The sequence below is a fragment of the Saccopteryx leptura genome, chromosome 8 (assembly GCF_036850995.1).
Source record: "Saccopteryx leptura isolate mSacLep1 chromosome 8, mSacLep1_pri_phased_curated, whole genome shotgun sequence".
NCBI lineage: Eukaryota > Metazoa > Chordata > Mammalia > Chiroptera > Emballonuridae > Saccopteryx > Saccopteryx leptura.
In genome coordinates, this window is record NC_089510.1 from 85,784,881 (window position 1) to 85,807,749 (window position 22,869).

The following is a 22,869-nucleotide window of genomic DNA, read 5'->3' on the forward strand; positions in this document are numbered from 1 at the left end:
ATTTCTCCTTTTGAATCATTGATGTGGTGTTCTTGGGATATATTGCTAAAAGTGGGTTGGCTGGGTCAAAAGACAGTGTCATTTTTAATTGTTTGAGGAATCTCCATACTGTTTTCCACAGTGGCTGCACCAGTCTGCCTTCCCACCAGCAGTGCAGGAGGGTTCCCTTTTCTCCACATCCTCACCAGCACTTATTATGTGTTGTTTTGTTAAAGAGCGCCATTCTGACTGGTGTGAGGTGACATCTCATTGTGGTTTTAATTTGCATTCTGTAATGATTAGTGGTGTTGAGCATTTTTTCATATGCCTATTGGCCATCTGTATGTCCTTTTTGGAGAAGTGTCTATTCATTTATTTTGCCCTTTTTTTTTTTTTTTTTACAGAGATACAGTCAGAGAGAGGCTATAGACAGACAGGAACGGAGAGAGATGCATCAATCATTAGTTTTTTTTATTACGACACCTTAGCTGTTCATTGATTGCTTTCTCATATGTGCCTTGACCGCGGACCTTCAGCAGACCGAGTAACCCCTTGCTCGAGCCAGCGACCTTGGGTCCAAGATGGTGAGCTTTTTTTTTTTGCTCAAGTCAGATGAGCCCGCGCTCAAGCTGGCGACCTTGGGGTCTCGAACCTGGGTCCTTCTGCATCCCAGTCCGATGCTCTATCCACTGCGCCAACGCCTGGTCAGGCTCTTTTGCCCATTTTTTGATTGGATTGTTTATCTTCCTGGTGTTGAGTTTTACAAGTTCTTTATAAATTTTGGTTATTAACCCCTATCAGACGTATTGTCAAATATATTCTCCCATTGTGTGGTTTGCCTTTTTATTTTGTTCATATTGTCTAGCTGGGCAAAAGCTTTTTAGTTTGATATAGTCCCATTTGTTCATCCTGTTCTTTATTTCCCTTGCCTGTGGAGATAAATTAGCAAATATATTGCTGCGAGTGATGTTGGAGAGCTTACTGCCTGTGTTTTCCTCTAGGATGCTTATGGTTTCACAACTTACATTTAAGTCTTTTATCCATTTTGAGTTTATTTTTGTGAATGGTGTAAGTTGGTGGTCTAGTTTAATTTTTTTTTTCTGGTAGCTGTTCAATTTTCTCAACACCATTTGTTAAAGACACTGTCTTTATTCCATTGTATGCTCTTACCGCCTTTGTCAAATATCAATTGTGCAGAGAGCTGTGGGTTTATTTCTGGGTTCTCTGTTCTGTTCCATTGCTCTGTATGCCTGTTCTTATGCCAGTACCAAGCTGTTTTGAGTACAGTGGTCTTATAGTATAACTTGATATCAGAAAGTGTGATACCACCCACTCTATTCTTCCTTTTCAAGATTGCTGAGGTTATTCGTGTTCTTTTTTGGTTCCATATGAATTTTTGGAATATTTGTTCTATATCTTTGAAGTATGCCATTGGCATTTTAATAGGAATTGCATTGAATTTATAAATTGCTTTGAGTAATATTGACATTTTAATGATGTTTATTTTTCCTAACTATGAACACAGTATATGCTCCCACTTGTTTGTATCTTCCTTGATTTCTTTTATTAATGTTTTATAATTTTCTGAGTATAAGTTTTTAACCTCCTTGGTTAAATTTACTCCAAGGTACTTTATTTGTTTTGTTGCAATAGTGAAGGGGATTGTTTTCTTAATTTCTCTTTCAGACAGATCATTGTTGGTGTATAAAAATGCCTCTGATTTCTGAGTATTAATTTTATATCCTGCCACCTTGCTGAATTCATTTATCAGGTCCAGTAGTTTTTTGACTGAGACTTTAGGATTTTCTATATACAATATCATATCATCAGCAAATAATGAGAGTTTTACTTCTTGTTTTCCAATTTGGATGCCTTTTATCTCTTCTTCTTGTCTGATTGCTGTGGCTAGGACTTCCAGAACTATGTTGAATACGAGTGGTGAAAGGGGGCACCCCTGCCTTGTTCCTGATCTTAAGGGGATTGCTTTTAACTTTTGCCCATTGAGTATGATATTGGCTGTGGGTTTCTCATAGATGGCCTTTATCATGTTGAGGTATGTTCCCTGTATTCCCACTTTGCTGAGAGTTTTGATCATGAATGGGTGCTGGATTTTATCAAATGCTTTTTCTGCATCTATTGCTATTATCATATGGTTTTTCTCCTTTCTTTTGTTTATGTGATGAATCTCATTGATTGATTTGTGAATATTGTACCAGCCTTGCCTCCCCAGAATAAATCCCACTTGATCCTGATGTTTGAATTTTTTCATGTATTGCTGGGTCCGGTTTCCTAATATTTTGTTGAGAATTTTAGCATCTAAATTTATCAGGGATATTGGCCTATAGTTTTCTTTCTTTGTGTTGTTTATGCCTGGTTTTGGAATCAGAATTATGCTCGCCTCATAAAAGGAGCTTGGAAGTTTTCCCTCCTCTTGAATTTTTTGAAATAGTTTGAGAAGGATAGGAGTTAGTTCTTCTTTGAATGTTTGGTACAATTCGCCTGTGAAGCTATCTGGCCCAGGGCTTTTGTTTGTTGGCAGTTTTTTGATAACTGTTTTGATCTCATTTGCTGTAATCAGTCTATTTAGGTTTTTGATTCTGCCAGATTGATTTTTGAAAGATTATATTTTTCAAGGAATTTGTCCATTTCACCTAGGTTGTCTAATTTTTTGGCATACAGTTCTTCATAGTATTTTCTTACAATCCTTTATATTTTTGCCATGTCAGTTATTACTTCTCTGCTCTCATTTCTAATTTTATTTATTTGAGTCTTTTCTCTTTTTTTCTTGGTGAGTCTGGTTAAAGGTTCATCTATCTTGTTTGTTTTTTTTTTAAATTTTTTTAAATTTTTCTGAAGCTGGAAACGGGGAGAGACAGTCAGACAGACTCCCGCATGCGCCTGACCGGGATCCACCCGGCACGCCCACCAGGGGGCGACGCTCTGCCCTTCCAGGGCGTCGCTCTTTTGCGACCAGAGCCACTCTAGCGCCTGGGGCAGAGGCCAAGGAGCCATCCCCAGCGCCCGGGCCATCTTTGCTCCATTGGAGCCTCGCTGCGGGAGGGGAAGAGAGAGACAGAGAGGAAGAAGAGGGGGAGGAGTGGAGAAGCAGATGGGCGCTTCTCCTGTGTGCCCTGGCCGGGAATCGAACCCGGGTCTTCTGCATGCCAGGCCGATGCTCTACCACTGAGCCATCCAGCCAGGGCTCTCTTGTTTACCTTTTCAGAGAACCAGCTCTTGGTTTCATTGATCTTCTGTATTGTTTTTTTAGCTTCTATGTCATTTATTTCTGCTCTAATCTTATTATTTCCTTCCTTCTACTTCATTTGGGCTTTACTTGCTGTTCTTTTTCTAGCTCTTTTAGTTGTAGGGATATTGTTTATTTGAGCTTTTTTTAGCTTCTTAAGGTATGCCTGTAGTGCTATGTACTTCCCTTGCAGGACTGCTTTTGCTGTGTCCCATAGATTTTGAGTTGTCATATGCTCATTTTCATTTGTTTCAAGGAAATACTTTATTTCTTCCTTGATCTTATTGTTAACCCATTCATTATTTAATAACATGCTATTTAGTTTCCAAGTAGTTGAGTGTTTTCAGTTTTTCTATTGTAGTTGATTTCTGGTTTCATGCCATTGTGGTCAGAGAAGATGCTTGATATGATTTCAATCACCTTAAATTTGTTGAGACTCATTTTATGCCTTAATTTGTGGTCTGTCCTAGAGAATGTACCATGAGCACTTGAAAAGAATGTATATTCTGCTGTTCAGGGTGAAAGATTCTGAAGATATCTATTAAATCCAGTTGATGTAGTGTGTCCCTTAATTCTGCTGTTTGTTAATTTTCTTTCTTGAGGATCTATCTAGTGATGTTAGTGGGGTATTGAAATCCCCTACTATTATAGTATTGCTGTTGATCTCATCCTTTATATCCATCAAAGTCTGCTTTATATATTTAGTTGCTCCTATATTAGGTGCATAGATATTTATAATGGTTATCTCTTCCTGTTGGATTGTTCCCTTTATCATTATGTAGTGACCTTCTTTATCCCTTACTATAGTCTTTGTTTTAAAATCTATTTTGTTAGATATAAGTATTGCTACCCCAGCTTTTTTTTTTTTCCATTTGCATGAAATATTTTTTTCCATCCTTTCACTTTCAGTCTATGTGTATCTTTTGTTTTAAGGTGGGTCTCTTGTAGACAGCATATGTACGGGTCCTGTTTTCTTATCCATTCAGCTACCCTTTGTTTTTTGATTGGAACATTTATTCTGGAAATGGAATATTTTTTAAAAATGGAGTCAAAATCCATTGATACCACTTGGGGTATCAATGGATTTTGTTCAGTCAAATGGGAGCAGTGGCTCTCAAATGGGCTTTGGTCTAGAAAGTCCTCTGGGCCAGACACCTTTTGTTATCTCCTTTTTGGAACACCAGTGGGTGATTGGGAGTTAAATGGCTTTTCTTAGCAGACTTGGTTTTCTCTGGTGACAGTTGGAATTAGTGCCCTTGGGAAGAGAGCTTCCAGTAATAGGGCTTAAGCAGTAAATTCCTTTATATGAAGTGTACAGCCTGAGGCATGAAGTGCCAAGATTTGCCAGGGCTTTAAAGTGAAGGGGACTTAGGCCCTGGCTGGTTGGCTCAGTGGTATAGTGTTGGCCTGGCGTGTGGAAGTCTTGGGTTCGATTCCCAGCCAGGGCACACAGGAGAAGCTACCATCTGCTTCTCCACCCCTCCCCCTCTCCCCTCTTTCTCTCTCTTCCTCTCTCTCTCTCTTTCTCTCTCTTCCCCTCCAGGAGCCAAGGCTCCATTGGAGCAAGGTTGGCCCGGGTGGTGAGGATGGCTTCATGGCCTCCACCTCAGGCACTAGAATGGCTCCCGTTGCAGCAGAGCAATGCCCCAGATAGGCAGAGCATTGCCCCCCGGTGGGCATGCGGGTGGATCCCGGTCAGGCACATGCAGGAGTCTGTCTCTCTGCTTCCCTGTTTCTCACTTCAGAAAAAATAAAATACAAAAATAAATAAATAAATAAAGTGAAAGGGACTTAGAAGTGTTGGGGTATAAGTGACAGAGAAAATAATGGAAACTGTTATGAGCATCTGGTTCAAGTCAGAGGAACAAAGGTGAAAGTAGAGGAGAGCCTTATCAGTGGTGGAAAGGAGAAGTTTCTTTTAGTCGGGCCAGCTTGACTTGCAGAGGTGGGTGATGCTCTACCTTCTCTCATAGGTTGGGCTGGACATGTTATAAACATTTATTCTTTGATCTCACAACTTCGATAAAATGGAATGCAATGTAGGTAATTAGGAAGTAACTAGTTTTGTTTTTTTTAAGAAAAAAATTTTCTGTCTGTACTTTGTGTTCTACTTCTTTAAATAGTACTCTCAGACATTTTAGCTATTAGCCAATCTTTTTTTTTTTTTTTTGACAGAGACAGTGAGAGGGACAGATAGGGACAGACTGACAGGAAAGGAGAGATATGAGAAGCATCAATTCTTTGTTGTGGCATCTTAGTTGTTCATTGATTGCTTCCTCATATGTGTCTTGATGGGGAAGTGTCTACAGCAGCCCTAATGACCCCTTGCTCAAGCCAGCAACCTTGGGCTCAAGCTGGTGCGTCTTGTGCAAACCAGATGAGCCCACACTCAAGTCAGCAACCTCGAGATTTTGGACCTGGGTCCTCTGTATCCCAGTCCGATGCTCTATCCACTGCGCTACCACCTGGACAGGCGCCAATCATTTTTTGAAAAAACTTTTATTATGTTTTTGTTTAGCGTGTGTGGTCTGTGCTTACTAGAGTCATTTAGCCTCTCTTTCCCTCCCACCCTGCTACGTTTCCTCCCTCCCTCCCTCCTGTCCTTCTTTCCTCTCTCCCTCCTTCCCTCCCTCCTTCCGTTCCCCATCATTGACTGAAAAGAAGTACAAGGGATTATTATTGCAGAGTGACCCAAATTATCAAGCTTTCGAGGTATAGGAAGGTTCCCTGAATGCCAAAATACATAAGTCAGAAAACCTGGCTGTAGTTTTACACTGCTAAGTGATTTAATTTTGGGGTCAAGTCTTTATTCAGAATGTCTCTTTATAGAGTGATATAGAAAAAGATCATGTTTTGGGAGGGTTTATTAATAATTCACTATATAGCACATCAAAAATAGAGTTGAAGAAATAGAGTTGAATTAATATCATCACACTGTCTGCATTTTTACTCTGTTTTGTTAGGGGCTATGCCAAAAATTATTTCTCTCTTTCGTTTTCTCTCTCACACACACACACTCACACTCATACTCATGCTTTTTGTGATGTGCATATGTATTACATTAATGTAACATTCAGAGTATGTATTACATACTCTGAAGTATGTCTTAAAATAACAAAGCATATATTAAGTTAAACTTAATGAATGAAGACACTTTTCCAGAGTGCTTTTCCATATATTGGATATATGAAGATGAATAACTCATGGTCCCCACCCTTAAAGAAATAAATTACTGCTTAGAAGGTAGAAGTATATGCCAGAAGTATATGGAAGGTAACAGGAAAAAAGGAGGGAAACATTTTTACTATGGGATGTGGGGATGCCTGAGGAAGCTTATTAGAGCGGAAGATTTTTTTATTTTTTATTTTTTTTTATTTTTATTTTTTTACAGAGACAGAGAAAGAGTCAGAGAGAGGGATAGATAGGGACAGACAGATGGGAATGGAGAGAAATGAGAAGCATCAATCATCAGTTTTTCATTGTGACATCTTAGTTGTTCATTGATTGCTTTCTCATATGTGCCTTGACTGCAGGCCTTCAGCAGACCAAGTAACCCTTTGCTCAAGCCAGCGACCCTGGGTCCAAGCTGGTGAGCTTTTGCTCAAACCAGATGAGCCCACGCTCAAGCTGGTGACCTCGGGGGCCTCGAACCTGGGTCTTCCGCATCCTAGTCCGACGCTCTATCCACTGCGCCACTGCCTGGTCAGGCTAGAGCGGAAGATTTTTGACAGGGAGTTGTTCACTACATGAGAGCTGGGCTCCGGGATAGGGAATGATGAACCTAGTCCAGAGCGTTGTTCCCAGGGCCATGCAGGCCTGAGAAATCATGATACAGCAGATAGCTTCATATGGCTAATGTGAAGGATATTGTATTAGATCTAGGGTAGTCAACCTTTTTATACCTACCGCCCACTTTTGTATCTCTGTTAGTAGTAAATTTTCTAACTGCCCACTGGTTCCACAGTAATGGTGATTTATAAAATAGGGAAGTAACTTTACTTTATAAAATTTATAAAGCAGAGTTACAGCAAGTTAAAGCATATAATAATAATTACTTACCAAGTACTTTATGTTGGATTTCCGCTAAGTTTGGCAGAATAAATCTTCATAAAACAACTTACTCTAGTTAATTCTATCTTTTTATTTATACTTTGGTTGCTCTGCTACCGCCCACCATGAAAGCTGGAACGCCCACTAGTGGGCAGTAGGGACCAGGTTGACCACCACTGGATTAGAGGAATGGCAGGACATGATGCTAGAGTGAGTCAGCAGAGGTTGAATGTTGCCCAGAAGGTTTTTATTTTCTTTTTTATATTTTTGATTAAATTTATTGGAGTGATATTGGTTACTAGGATTATATAGGTTTCAAGTATACATTTCTATGATACATCATCTATATATTTTATTGTGTGCCCACCACCTACACAGTCAGATCATCTTCTGTTACCATGTGTTTGGCCCCTGTCACCCTTTACTAATCCTCTACCTTCTCTTTCACAGAAGGTTTTAAATGATTGATTAATATTAATAAAATCGGGGAAAGATTATCTGGCAAGGAGGAGATGGCAAGATTCTAGGTAGGGGGATCACTTTGTAGCTGCTTAAGCAATCTAGGTGGAAGTGCCATGGGTTCAGATTCTCAGACCAAGTGATTTAAAGTCAAAATGGAAACAAGGAGAATAAAGGTATAGAAACATTAAGGTGCATGTGTGGTAAAGGGGAGGGAAGAGTCAGGATGACTCCCAGAGAATCTGTGTTGGGGGATTTTTAAAAGATGCCATGGCCATTTGAGAAGAAGTTGGTTATTAAGAAGGAAAGGAATAATAGTGTGATATTTGAACATGTTGATTTTCAGTTGGTAAGAGACATACAATAAGATATATTCTGAAGATATTTGGATCTGAAGCTCAGAAAAGAGTTTGTCATCAAGGATTGAGAGTAATCATGATTGACTTCTTTGAAACTATGGGAATAGATGTGATAATTTAGGAATTTAAGGAGAAAACTTGAGGACAAAGCATGAACATTTTGGAGATGGGTTAGAAAGAAGGTTGAGAAGGAATAAAAATTCTGAAAAGAATTCACTGAATTTGTCAGATAGAGGGCATTGATAAATGCTGTGTTAGGGTGTGCTAGGAGTGAAAACCAGATTGCATACTAATTCTGTATATTATATTATGTTCATGTACTGAATTACAGGTTTTAAGTATTTTATTGAAATTAAGAAATAACTTAAAAGATGAAACTAAATTTAGAGAATTACTGAACCACCTCTTCTATACCCTATACAGTTTTTAAAAACTTTTTATTTTAAAATCATTATAGACCCACAGGAGGTTACAAAAATAGTCCAAAGAAGTCCTCCTTTATAACCTTCATTCAGTTTCCTCCATTTACTGGTTCATTTTAACAAACGTCCTTGACTAGTGCAAAATCTAGTGTTTGGGGTGGAATATGGACCTGTATAGGGGGTGTAAATTTGCATTCTGTACCTCCACATGGTGCAAGCCTGCAGTTTTGATTTTAATAGGAGCTTTTCTCCCCACACTGGGAGCAGGGCAGATGGCAAGCTGCCTTGCTGTTCCTTAGGGTATGAGGTGGAGCTTCTCCGGCTCCCTTTTTACATATTGAGCAGCCCTTTTGAGGATCTTGGCTGAAAACAGGGGTTTTACTTCCGGCTCTCCCTGAAATAGGCTCAAGACCAGGTCTTCTATATCTGTAGGCCGGTATCTCCTTAGACTACCTTGGCCTCAGCTGGAACTTTTATGTCTTTGAGTTTCCTCTTTTTTGGCACCTAGAAATTTTCTTCTATCCTTTTTAAAAATTCAGCTATACTAATTTTCATGTATATTTAACATTTCAGTGAGTGTATTTGGGAAGATGGATATATGAGTCCAGTCTGCATTGTTGCTTGAATCAAAAGTCTAATAAATGATTTCTTAATTTCTATTTTTTAAATTTTATTCTCTGCTTTGTCCACAAAAAGGATTTGAGGTTGGATTATATTAATCTTTTTTTATTTTATTTTATTTTATTTTAATTTTTAAATTTTTTTTTTTTTTTTTCATTTTTCTGAAGCTGGAAACAGGGAGAGACAGTCAGACAGACTCCCGCATGCGCCCGACCGGGATCCACCCGGCACGCCCACCATGAGGCGACGCTCTGCCCACCAGGGGGCGATGCTCTGCCCATCCTGGGCGTCGCCATGTTGCGACCAGAGCCACTCTAGCGCCTGAGGCAGAGGCCACAGAGCCATCCCCAGCGCCCGGGCCATCTTTGCTCCAATGGAGCCTTGGCTGCGGGAGGGGAAGAGAGAGACAGAGAGGAAAGCGCGGCGGAGGGGTGGAGAAGCAAATGGGCGCTTCTCCTGTGTGCCCTGGCCGGGAATCGAACCTGGGTCCTCCGCACGCTAGGCCGACGCTCTATCGCTGAGCCAACCGGCCAGGGCATTTTTTAATTTTTTTTTTGTATTTTTCCGAAGCTGGAAACGGGGAGGCAGTCAGACAGACTCCAGCATGCGCCCGACTGGGATCCACCTGGCACACCCACGAGGGGGCGATGCTCTGCCCATCCGGGGCGTCGCTCTATTGCGACCAGAGCCACTCTAGCGCCTGAGGCAGAGGCCACAGAGGCATCCCAGCTCCCGGGCCAACTTTGCTCCAATGGAGCCTTGGCTGTGGGAGGGGAAGAGAGAGACAGAGAGGAAGGAGAGGGGGAGGGGTGGAGAAGCAGATGGGCGCTTCTCCTGTGTGCCCTGGCTGGGAATCAAACCCGGGATTTCTGCACGTCAGGCCGGTGCTCTACCACTGAGCCAACTGGCCAGGGCCTATATTAATATTTTTAAAAATATTTTTTATTTTTAATATGGATAATACTTGAAGTGGTATGAATTTGGAAAGATAAAAAAGGTTATGCCCAGCCCTGGCCAGTTGGCTCAGTGGTAGAGCGTTGGCCTGGCGTGCAGGGGTCCCAGGTTCGATTCCCGGCCAGGGCACACAGGAGAAGTGCCCATCTGCTTCTCCACCCCTCCTCTTCTCCTTCCTCTCTGTCTCTCTCTTCCCCTCTTGCAGCCAAGGCTCCATTGGAGCAAAGTTGGCCCGGGCACTGAGGATGGCTCCATGGCCTCTGCCTCAGGTGCTAGAAGGGCTCTGGGCGCAACAGAGCAGTGCCCCAGATGGGCAGAGCATCGCCCCCTGGTGGGCATGCCGGGTGGATCCCGGTCAGGTGCATGCGGGAGTCTGTCTGACTGCATCCCCGTTTCCAACTTCAGAAAAATACAACAATAACAACAACAAAAAAAAGGTTATGCCCTGTCTCTTATTTACCCTAGCCAGTTTGCCTTCACAAATAAAACCAATTATTAGTCTCTTATGTATCCTAGAAATAAACTATGTACTAGTTTATTCTTTAAAAATAGTTTTTTGTGTTTTTTTTCTTTTGTATTTTTTGTATTTTTTTTTTTTGTATTTTTCTGAAGAGAGAAGCAGAGGGGCAGACAGACTCCCGCATGCACCCGACTGGGATCCACCTGGCATGCCCACCAGAGGCGATGCTCTGCCCATCTGGGGTGTTGCTCCACTGGAAACAGAGCCATTCTAGCACCTGAGGCGGAGGCCATAGAGCCATCCTCAGTGCCCGGACCAACTTTGCTCCAGTGGAGCCTTGGCTGCGAGAGGGGAAGAGAGAGATAGAGAGAAAGGAGAGGGGGAAGGGAGGAGAAGCAGATGGGCGCTTCTCCTATGTGCCCTGACTGGGAATCGAACCTGGGACTTCCACATGCTGGGCTGATGCTCTACCACTGAGCCAACCAGCCAGGGCCAACAATAGTTTTAAGGTTTAAAATAGTGTTTATAATTTAATTTTATTATTAGTGTTCAGGATTTTTCTATCTGTTTGACAAGTAGCAATTGTAGTTTTTTCTGTGATAGCTTTTGAGGAAGAATGTTATGCTAATTATATGTTACATGTATATTTTTATGTATGTGAATGGATTATCTGTGTTTTAATTTTTGTTCACTTCAAAAATCCCTCAGAATGTGACAATCTGACAAAATAATGTAAACTGTTAATTTGAATGTTTTAAGTTACATGGAGTATTAAAATAATGGAACATTAGCCCTACATTTTTGGGAGGTAGTGGAAATAATATTTTCAGATACTGGAATCTTATTGAAACAAACATTGAGGATATCCTTCAAAAATGTTCTAATTACTAACCAGCAATTGCTATTGTTTCCATATGTGCAAAATAATTGCCCAAAGAAGTGAGGGCAGTCTGTCAAAGTTAAAGTCCTCTCTTTTAGGTACCTTAGCTACTGTATATACTATTGATTGCCTAACTGCAGCTTGGTAAAATTCAGTGACATGGAAGCCTATGACCTAATATATTTTCTTCCTTAGATCAACCTCTCCACTTCTCCTACACCTGCACAGTTAATAAGCCGTTCCCAGGCTTCCAGTTCTACCAGCGGCAGTATTACCCAACAGACTATGTTACTAGGGAGTACCTCCCCTACCCTAACTGCAAGCCAAGCTCAAATGTATCTCCGAGCTCAAATGGTAAGATGTGAGCTACCAAACTTTTTTAGTGTTTAAGGACTTGAGAGAGAGAGCAAAATGTTTCTTGATTTGATGCAATTAGAGGCATTTTTAATATTTAAGAAATGTTTAACAAATTTTTTATGTGCATGTGCTTAGCTCTTGTCCATTTATGTCATGAAAATTCTCTAATTGGTAGGCCTTCTTGGTATATCAAATAGTAATCGGCAATGTTGAGAATTGGCCAGATCTGTAACATAGGAGTAATTATTTTTATTTTTATTTTTTTTTAGGAGTGATTATTTTTAATAAAAAGTTTTATTGATTTTAAACCATTTTTAACATTTAAACCTCTGAAACTAAGATGCATTTTATAATTGGTAGCATCTTACAGTTATAATTGGTACTTATAGTGATACATAAAATCATTGTATATGTTTGATCTTAGATTTGATGAAATATTTAAAACTTGGTTGTTAACTATAAGTTAGAATTTATATTATGGCATCTTCTGAAATTTGGGTTGGAGTTTCTGGTAATTTACCAGATGATTCTTAGCTTTGGCTATTACCATCTCAAATTTTGCAAGGTGATTTGTGTTCTTAAGCTCACTTTGATCCTTTATTAATATAGGAATGTTAATTTGGCTGTTCTTAATTTAAGAACCTACTGTTTTCTCAATTTAACTGTTGAGCTTCTTTAAGAAATGTAGAAATTGGTTGACATTTACTTTATTTGATGTCTTTACAGGTAGCTAGAAGGAAACTTTGGTCCTAGCATATATTTATTTACTTTCATTTCTGTCCAGTGAACTAAATATATATCTGGATCCCCGGATCTCCACTAAAATTTCAAAGAAATTTTCCCATCATAGTTCTAACAGGAAACAATGACATAATCCTCCTTTTATTTATAGATTACTCAATAGACATTGTCACATTTCTGGCTTTTTTCTACCATGAATTTTTATTTAATTAATAATATGCTTCAAAATTAGGCTGAACCATTTGAAATGGTTTTAATTTGACTATTTTTGACCCTTTGGAACTTTCATGTGGGTCAAACTAAATAGACCATCTCTTTAGGTTTAGTGCTTTCAGCTGTTTGTACTAGAAATTTACTTCTTGTGAAAGTTATACTTTGTTCAATTCACTTAAATTTAATATGCTATAAAGAACTGAAGTTAAAAAGATCCCTTCATTGGTAATTTTAATTTAAACAGAACTGGTGTTTGAGGAACTGAGTAACTCCATGCAGTTTTGAAATAGAGTGTTTATACATTCTTGGAAACAATTGTCATAATTTACCAAATTAGACTGGATAATCTCTAAGGGGATTGTATTAACTTTTTAAGTTAATGGCATTCTGTTTCCACATTGAAAAAAGCAGTTGAAAGGAGATGGTGATTCTTAGTAAATAAATTATGTACTTCCCTTATTATTACTATGTTTTTGATGTGAAGCTTTTTTTGCAGGCTGTGGTGTTGTTGAATTTTGACATGCTCTGGCATTTACATTTAGAATAATTTTTTTTTTTACAGATAGTTTTAAAATCAAGACAAGAGTAACCTTGGTTTGTACTGTAGATTCTAGATAGCTGAGGGAAATACAGTAGTGTGGCATATGGCATAGCTATCTTTTGTGGTAAAGAGGACAGAAAAGACTTTTGGGGTTTCTTTTTATGTTTCTCACTTTAATTTGTATTTAAGAGTAGTGACTATGGCTGTCTATTTTAACTTATGTTTTAGGAATTCCGCCATGATAGTTTTGAGTTGGGAGAAATTTAACTATAATAGCTTATTTGGGGCAAATACTTGGTATGAGGATTTCATATTACTGAAATGAATACTTTTTTTGAGCACTGATTTTTTCTTCTACTCATCAGAATCATGAGCTATTTCAAAAATGTTTGTGATTTTTTTCAGTTCCCTATTATCAGAAACTTCTATTTGTCATGTAAAACCCTTTTGCTTAGAAGGCAGTCCTAAACTGCATTGTCTTTCTGTCACAAATTTCAGTCTCCCTTGCTTGCTATACATTGTGTGTGAGACACGTTCTTTTGTCTTAGGGTATTTTTTTTTTTTGGTTTTTCTGTCTGTACAGCTGATTTTCACACCCGCTACCACTGTGGCTGCTGTCCAGTCTGACATTCCTGTTGTCTCGTCGTCATCGTCATCTTCCTGTCAGTCTGCAGCTACTCAGGTGAGCTTGTCTAGCTTCATAATGTGGTGCTGGAGGTTTGGATCTTCAGGTTAAAGATAAATATAGATTTGTGTTGAAGTTACTGATGATCTCAGTGCTCTTTGTCATACATTTCAGATAGAAACTTAATAAAATACAGTAAGAACGAGTTTTTGCTATAACATTGTGTTTAGTTTTATTGTAAAGCCAGATATATTTATTATTCTGTGAGATGTTATTGTGTAGATTCCTTTGCAAGCAGCTATGTAATAACTAAGTCAAGATAGATTTTAAGATGGAAAGTGAATTAAATTGGGTAAATTTTAAATTTAAAAAATGGAATAGAATAGTACTTTGGTAGTGTGGAAGAAAGTGAACCTTAGCTTTCTCCTCACACCATTCACAAAAATAAAATAGAAGTAGAATTTAGACCTAAAGGTAACAGCCGACACTATGAAACCTGTAGAAGAGAACATAGGGAGTATTGTCACATCCCTAGGGGAGGCGAAGCTTTCTTAGGTCACAAAAAGCACTAACCATGAAAGAAAATAAATTGGACTTTATCAAAATTAAAAGCTGTTCTTCAAAAGATATTGTTACAAAAATGAAGAGACTAAGGGAAAATGTTCACAATACAGTATATATATCTGACAAAGGAGTTGTATTCAGAATATGCAACGTATGCTTATAATTCAGTAATAATATCATGAGCAAGTCAATTAAAAACGGGGAAAAGATTTGAACACTTCACAGAAGAAGATATGTGAAGGCCAACAACCACATGAAAAAATGCTAAACATCATAAATCATTATGGAAATGCAAATCAAAACCACAATTATATCACTAAACACTCACTAGTATGGTTGAAATGAAGGAGACTAGAGAGAATGTACAACCACTTTGGGAAACAGTTTTTCAGTTTCTTATAAAGTTAAATATATGTTTAACATGTGACCCAGCAATTCCACTTTTAGGTGTTTACTGTGAGAGATTTGAAAACATATATCCACATAAAGATATATAAATGAATGTTTATAGCAGCTCTATTCAGAGTAGCCCCAGACTGTAAACAACCATTGTTCTTTAACTGGTGAATGAATAATGCACTGGTCGGCAAACTGCGGCTCTTGAGCCACATGTGGCTCTTTGGCCCCTTGAGTGTGGCTCTGTCACAAAATACCGTGTGCCGTGCTCCCTCGATAGGGAATGTGCCTTCCTATATAGTTTAAGTTTAAAAAATTTGGCTCTCAAAAGAAATTTCAATCGTTGTACTGTTGATATTTGGCTCTGTTGACTAATGAGTTTGCCGACCACTGGGATAATCAAATTGTGGGATATTACTCAGAAATAAAGAAGAAGAAAACAACTACATTATAATTAGCAAAAGAAGCCAGACACCAGAGAGTACATACTCTGTGATTCCATTTATATGAAATTCCAGAATAGGCAAGACTAATCTAGAGTGAAAAAAATTGGTTTGGTGGTACCTGGAGCAGAATGTGGGGGAGATTGACTGGGAACGGTCATGAGTGAACTTTCTGGGTGATGGAAATACCTTGATTGTGTGTGTGTGTGTGTGTATTCATATTATATATGTTAAAACTCATTGAACTGGTTCATTTATTTTCCTGTGTGTAAGTTATACCTCAGTAAAGTTGGTAAAAATGAATTGAGTAAATTTTAAATTAAAGCAGTTGAGTAGAATATTACTTTGTTTAATTCCATTTTGGTATTTTTCCATAGAAATTAGTCTGTATATCTTAGGATCATCCTTAGCTTCCTATTTTTGATTTAGTAGTCTTAGTCTTCTGGTAAAAAGCAAAAAATGAGAATAGCAATAATATTCTTTGATACTTTTTATAGACTTTCTTTATATATTATTTAATAATAAGGTCGATTTGATGTATTAGCATATAAACATGTTAATCAGTTAAATTCAAATTTTTTCTAACGTGTTCTGTAAATCCTGAACTTTGTTGGACTTTAGTTTTCATATTTACAAAATAAGACCTTTGTTTTTGTTAACTTTAAGGTTTTCTTAACTCTAACCTTTTATAATGCCTCTTTGTGGAATGGATTTGTTGAAGTAATGATTTTCCTGTTTTTTTGTTGTTGTTGTTTTTTGGTTTTTTAAGACCTAACAGAACTAGACCAGTGGTTGGCAAACTCATTAGTCAACAGAGCCAAATATCAACAGTACAACGATTGAAATTTCTTTTGAGAGCCATAGTTTTTAAACTTAAACTGTTTAGGTAGGTACATTGTTATTAACTTAATTAGGGTACTCCTAAACTGGCCTTTGCTATAAACGTCCTTAATCTGATTGAGCTGCATGTGGCTTGCGAGCCACAGTTTGCCACCACTGAACTAGACCATTATCAACCTACAGAATATTTTCAGTTTTATTTTTTATTTATATTTTGTTCCAATGAAAAAACATTTTTTTTCACAGAGTTAGAGAATCAGAGAGGGACAGATAGGGACAGAGAGAAAGGAAGAGAGATGAGAAGCATCAATTCTTCATTGCAACATCTTAGTGTTTGTTGATTGCTTGTTTATTGATTGCTTTCTCATATGTGCCTTGATGGGGGGGTAACCGGGGGGGTGACCCCTTGCTCAAGCCAGCGACCCTGTGCTCAACCTGGTGAGCCCACGCTCAAGCCGGCTGAGCCCGTGCTCCAGCTGGCAACCTTGGGGTCTTGAACCTGGGTCCTCTGTGTCCCAGTCTGATGCTCTATTCCGAGTCACCACCTGGTCAGGCACAATTTTAATTGATTTATAAGATGCATGCAATAAAACAAGGTAAAATAAATAGAAAGCTTGCAAAAAAAAAGCACAAATAAAGGAAAGTGGCATGGAGCTAGGAGTGAGGTTGCTATTCAGATTATATGCTTAAAATTCTGCATGGACTTAAGTTTAACTCTCATTTTGGTTATTTATTAGCTGTATGGCTTTAGACAAGTTAACAAACATCTCTAAATAGTCATAATACTTGCAGGGTAAGTTGAAGAATGTATAATATGTGTGCTTGGTATCTAGAACATAATAGGCACTCATTAGTACTTTTAGTTTATTTTTTTTGCAAGGCGGGACTAAGAAGACCTGAGTCCAAATTCTGACTTCAGCAGTAGTTGCCAGCTCTGTCACTTACCATAATTGATTAATTTTGGACAAAGTCGTAGTATAACATAGTGTTTATAAGTTTGGACTCTGAAGTCAGATTTTCTGGGTTCAAATACATGCTCTACCACTTTTTCTTTGGATATCTTTAATTTCTTGCTTCAATTTCAATAATATAATATAAAATAAAATAAATGTTTACAAAATCATTATAATGCTTGTTTCATAATGTTGTAGTGAGGATTAAATGTGTTAATAAGTGAAAAACAGAATAGTGTCTGATACATAACCCACTAAATGTTAGCTTTTATTAATACCTTTGCTAAGTCTCAGTTTTCTTCACTGTAAACTAGAAGTGATAGCTCAGAGTTGTTATAAGGAATACATGAGACAGTAATTATAAAGAACTTAGCATACTGCCTGACACATAAGATATCACATGCTGCTAATTACTATTTTTGTTATATATTATCTAAAGATGAGTCACAAATTATGCTTCTTAGCTTGAAGTTGCTAATAGTGAAGGGAGAAGCACAACCATTTAAAGGATTTCCAGTTTCCGAGGTAAAGTAAACCAACTGGGAAAATACAACTAACATGCTTTCTAGAACTCAGTTTTTCTTGTGGTTTCTCATGGAGAAAACATCTTATAGTGTCTCTAATAGTATAATGAGCATAATACAGTAATTTATAAAAGTGCCTTGAGTTAGATATGATACAGGTGTGTGGCTCTGTGATAATATGACTTAATTCAAGGATAGACTTTGAAGAACCAAATGTTTTTCTCTGCTTGCTTTTGAAATGGCAGTGAGGCTCTGGCCAGTTGGCTCAGTGGTAGGATGTCAGCCCAGCGTGTGGAAGTTCCAGGTTCGATTCTCGGCCAGGGCACACGGAAGTGCCCATCTGCTTCTCCACCCTTCCCTTTCTCCTTTCTCTCTGTCTCTCTCTTCCCCTCCCACAGCCAAGGCTCTATTGGAGCAAAGTTGGCTTGGGCACTGAGGATGGAACCATGGGCTTGCCTCAGGTGCTGGAATGGCTCCTGTTGCAATGGAGCAACACCCCAGATGGATAGAGCATTGCCCCTAGTGGGTTTGCCGGGTGGATCCCAGTCAGGCGCTTTTGGGAGTCTTTCTGCCTCCCTGCTTCTCATGTCAGAAAAAAAAAAGGCATTGAATGAGCTGGCAGTGGTAAGATTTGCTAATACTTTGAATGTTCCAGTGGTGACTTTCCTCAAGTTCAGGACTGTTTTTAAAAATTTGTACTCCACTTTGTTAATTTTAAAGCTTATATATTCAGTTTTTAAAGTAATAGTGTGTAATTGAGGAGTAACCAAATTTGAAATTTTATTTTAAGTCTTTAAGTGATAGAAGTCAGAATGACAGTTTTTCCTTAGTATTTTACCCATATTTACTATTTTAAATGCTCCATCCCTTCTTCTGAAAAAAAATTTTTAATAAAAAAATCTTATTTTCAAAAATATCATGTTTGGAAAAAAAGTATATTTCTAGAAAAGTAAGGAGTCTTACTTACTTTGGCTATGTGGGAAGTACTGTAAGAATTGAAAAGAAAACAGTCCTTTGGATTTAAAATCTAGAAACTCAGATCTACTGCCAGCAATGTGACAGTAACTCTTAGTTTCCTTATCTGCAAAGAATGGATGCTACTGTAATTCACACAGTGTTTCTTGGATTCAGATTGAAAAATTGGTGTGCGAGTGTTTGGGTAATCCACTATAATATTGTAAAGTATGAAATTAGCAAAAATACTTAACAGGAAATTTAGACTTTTTTAAGTCAGAAAGTTTCCATAATTTGATCATAGGAAACTTTAGATGAAATGAAAGTTGGACATCAGACTGCCCTCACATTTGTGCTCTTCGAAAGTGAAGTGTTAAGGAAATCTGAATATGTGCCATCTACATTAACTTTGTAATATCGTTTAGAAATACAGTTTACATGTTTGAAATTTATTGTAAATATTTAAGCCCAGATGACCATAGATATTATAGCCATAGTCTAAAATTTTTCTATTCATATAAAAATATTTAGTATATAACATACATTATTATAAAATGTACACACAGATTTTATTTTTCAGGATTCTAGAAAACAAAAGGAAATTTAGAAGGAAAGAGTACCTTATTCTATAGAAATGGACTACTGCAGGTTTTAGGGTTCATTGTGTCAAATCCTCATTTACATTGTGAATATATATGCTTTTCATTTGAAGGAAATGTTTCAGTTTTCAAGTTTTTAAGATTTTACTAGTCCTGGCTGGTTGGCTCAGTGGTAAGAGCATTGGCCCTGTGTGTGGAAGTCCTGGGTTTGATTCCTTTTCAGAGCACATGGGAGAAGCAACCATCTGTTTTTCTATCCCTTTCCCCATCTTTCCCTCTCCTCCTCTCCTGCAGCCATGGCTGGCTCAAATGGTTGGAGCAAAGTTGGCCCTGGGCACTGAGGATGGCTCCATGGCCTGGCCTCAGGCACTAAAATAGCTCGCTTGCTGAGCAATGGAGCAGTAGCTCAGGCAGGCAGAGCATGTGGGAGTCTGTTTCTGCTTCCCCACTTCTCACTTAATTAAAAAAAAAAGGCCTGACCAGGCAGTGGCACAGTAGATAGAGTGTCAGACTGGGGCACGGAGGACCCAGGTTTGAAACCCTGAGGTTGCTGGCTTGAGCATGGACTCATCCGGCTTGAGCACAGGCTCACCAGCTTGAGTGTGGGATCATAGACATGACCCCATGGTCGCTGGCTTGAGCCCAGAGTTCGCTGGCTTGAAGCCCAAAGTCGCTGGCTTGAGCAAAGGGGTCATTCACTCTGCTGTACCTACCTGGTCAAGGCACATATGAGAAGGAAATCAGTGAACAACTAAGGTGCTGTAATGAAGAATCGATTCTTCTCATCTCTCTCCCTTCCTATCTGTCCCTCTCTCTGTCACACACACACACACACGATTTTACTATACCTCCATTAGATATTTGTTGAGATTTTTTGGTAAAATATGAAAAGGTTTTAATGTTAGCCAAAGAAAACCATAAATAGAATGAAATATGGAAGAGAAAAAAAAGGCCATGTAATATATGTTCAGAATCAGATACAGGAGAATACCTCAGACTTGTGCAGTTTCTGTTCTGTCTGCATCACATAACTGTGGGGAGTAAAAAAATGAATGGGAGGGATGAGAGCCTGCCAGCCAGAGTCTCAGTATTTCACAGAGACAGACATGAGTAATTCTAAACTAAGCTAGACATTAGTGCTATCGCCATTACGGCCCAGATTCTATAGGAAAAGCATTAGATGGGAGGAGAAATGATATATTTCTAGTGAGGAACTTTGGAGAGGATTCTTTGGGAGAGTGAGTGGGGTTTTTTACCAGCCCTGAAGGAGCATTCAGGAAGAATGGCATGTGAGCAGGAGGAACTTGAGCAAGGGCTCTAAATGCAGGAAGTGCAGGGTAGTTTGGAAAAGGGCGAGTAGGACGGTTTAGGTAGAATACGAGGATAGTGGACTGGAAGAGTGGAAGGGGGGCTCGAAGAGGTTTGGGCCTCGACTTTGAAGGGCTTAGAGTGGCAAGCTGAGAAACCTGGATTTTATTTTTGCATTTAATTTCAATAATACAGTTTTTAGTCCACTTATGCTATGAAATATTTGACAGAAATCATAGAAGATGCTCCATATGGTCTCACTTAGAAGATTCTTTCAGTAGCTAGAATAGAACTCATGAATACATCAACTGCCCTGAAATAAACATTTGTTTAGCACCTGCTATTGGCTGAGCACTGCATTTGGCACCTAAAAAGAGAAGGTATAGCCTTTGAAATGATATAGTTGTAGAGAGAACACACATGAAACTGAAGAACATTCATAGAGCAGCAGTATATCTTTTACTTTGTCACTTCAGAATCTCTTTTACTCCTGTTTCCCTCCGAGGGCTAGTGCTAGCATAAATGTGTTTGGTACATTCATTCCAGGTAGGCAAGCACCTAGCTAGGCATATTCAGCCTGGCTGTTGGGAAGTGTTATAACCTCATGTGATCATACTTGGTATGATCGTTGCCACCGTCTAGATTGGCAATATGTTTAGAATAGGTCCAGGTATAGGCAGGAGCCATCCAGAAACCTGAATTTCAAGGCCATGTACAGTCTTTTCAGTTCATGAGGTCAGGTTCTCAAAGGCAAGCCAGTGTTCTATACATCAAGATTACTGTTTCCTTATAATCTCTATAGAGCTGGTAATTTTTTTGTTATCTCTTACTTCTATTAAGACAGCAGTATTGTATCTGTTGTTGGTGGGAACAAACATGACACCAGGTGGTAGACTGGTGGGGTCAGGCAGCAACATCGGTACTTGAGTTCTGGCTGGGAAAGAATTCAGAGCCAAGACCCAAACTATAAGAGAAGATTTATTTAGGAAGTCACAGAGGTGGAAGAAATGGGCTTTAGGATACAAGTTACAGAGGCAAAAGAGGCGGAGCTTAAGAGAAAGAGGGAAATGCGCCTTGGGTTGGGGGGGAGTGCAGGGCAGACTCCCAGGAGGGAGACGGGGAGCATGCTGGGTCTTTAGTCCAAAGGGCTTAGGCTGGAGACTAGGGGAGGTCTCAGGGGAGTATCTCAACAGAATATTCATCAGCTCTCTAGATATATCCTTTGAGGGAGGTCCTTAATCAATGCAGCTGGTCCCTCAGGTCAGCTGTGATCATGTTCACTTGTCTGGTTTTGCTTTCTGGGCCTACAGCTGAAACACACTATGGCCTAGAGACTGTCGTCCTTGCTTCGGTGACCTGTACCCTGCCCATCGCCCTTGCTCTACTCATGTCTGTCTAACTGCCTACCACATATCCACACTTTCTAAGTATGTGAGCTATGAGGTACTTGTAGCCTTAATGTGTCACAGTCCTGGCATGGAACAGTTGGGCTGATACTGAAGGAACTACCCGTGCTTCCCCACACACCTTGGGCTCCCCCACCTCTGCACCTTTGCTCACGTTTCCCTTTTATGATATTTGGAACGGCCTTTCTCTTTCTCCTCTTTGGATATCTCCAAGCTGGTAACGATTTTAAAATGCAATACATTGCAGAGTAATTGACTCATAGTTCATATATATATTCTGTTTTCATTTAGTTCTTAATGATTTTTCTTTCCCTTAATGTCTTTTTTTAAAAATGTCAATATTTAAGGTATGATTTCTTAGAGTGATTACTCCCCTTTCCTTAAGGATTAGTCAGTTGTTTCAAGTGCTTGGAGCTTTATGTATGAAAAGCATAATATAAATGTGTTTTTATTATTGTTATAATGGTAATAATTACCACATCAATTAATATCATCTGTTTCATCTTTATTTTTTGTTATGTGGTTCTCAGGTTCAGAATTTAACATTACGCAGCCAGAAGTTGGGTGTGTTATCTAGCTCACAGAATGGTCCGCCAAAAAGCAGTAGTCAAACTCAGTCATTGACAATTTGTCATAACAAAACAACAGTGACCAGTTCTAAAATCAGCCAACGAGATTCTTCTCCAGAAAGTAATAGGAAAGGAGAAAGTCCGAGTCTGGAATCACGAAGCACAGCTGTCACCCGGACATCAAGTATTCACCAGTTAATAGCACCAGGTGGGATAAAACTTTTGTTGAAAATAGTTGCATTATTCATTTTCTTCACAGGAAGAGCAAAACAAAAGATGCTCATTACTTGATTAAGAATGACACTTTTAAAGCATTTTAAGATATGAATTTTATAAGTTAAAAAAGAATATCTCAATACTGTAGATTGAAAAAAAATCAGAAGAGCTCATCAGCTAAAACAAATTATA

General features: G+C 38.8%; 1 protein-coding gene across 9 annotated transcripts in view; it reads left to right on the top strand.

Annotated features, from left to right (window-relative positions):
- Nucleotides 1-22,869, top strand: part of PHC3 (polyhomeotic homolog 3) — a 77,163-nt gene that overhangs the window by 12,808 nt on the left and 41,486 nt on the right. For 7 of the 9 annotated variants that reach the window (XM_066346865.1, XM_066346868.1, XM_066346864.1 and 4 more), the window contains exons 5-7: nt 11,624-11,782; nt 13,864-13,962; nt 22,423-22,669. In XM_066346865.1, the coding sequence (XP_066202962.1) occupies nt 11,624-11,782; nt 13,864-13,962; nt 22,423-22,669 (505 nt within the window). The remainder of the gene's footprint in view (nt 1-11,623; nt 11,783-13,863; nt 13,963-22,422; nt 22,670-22,869) is intronic. The other 2 variants (XM_066346869.1, XM_066346871.1) reach the window with 1 other exon arrangement.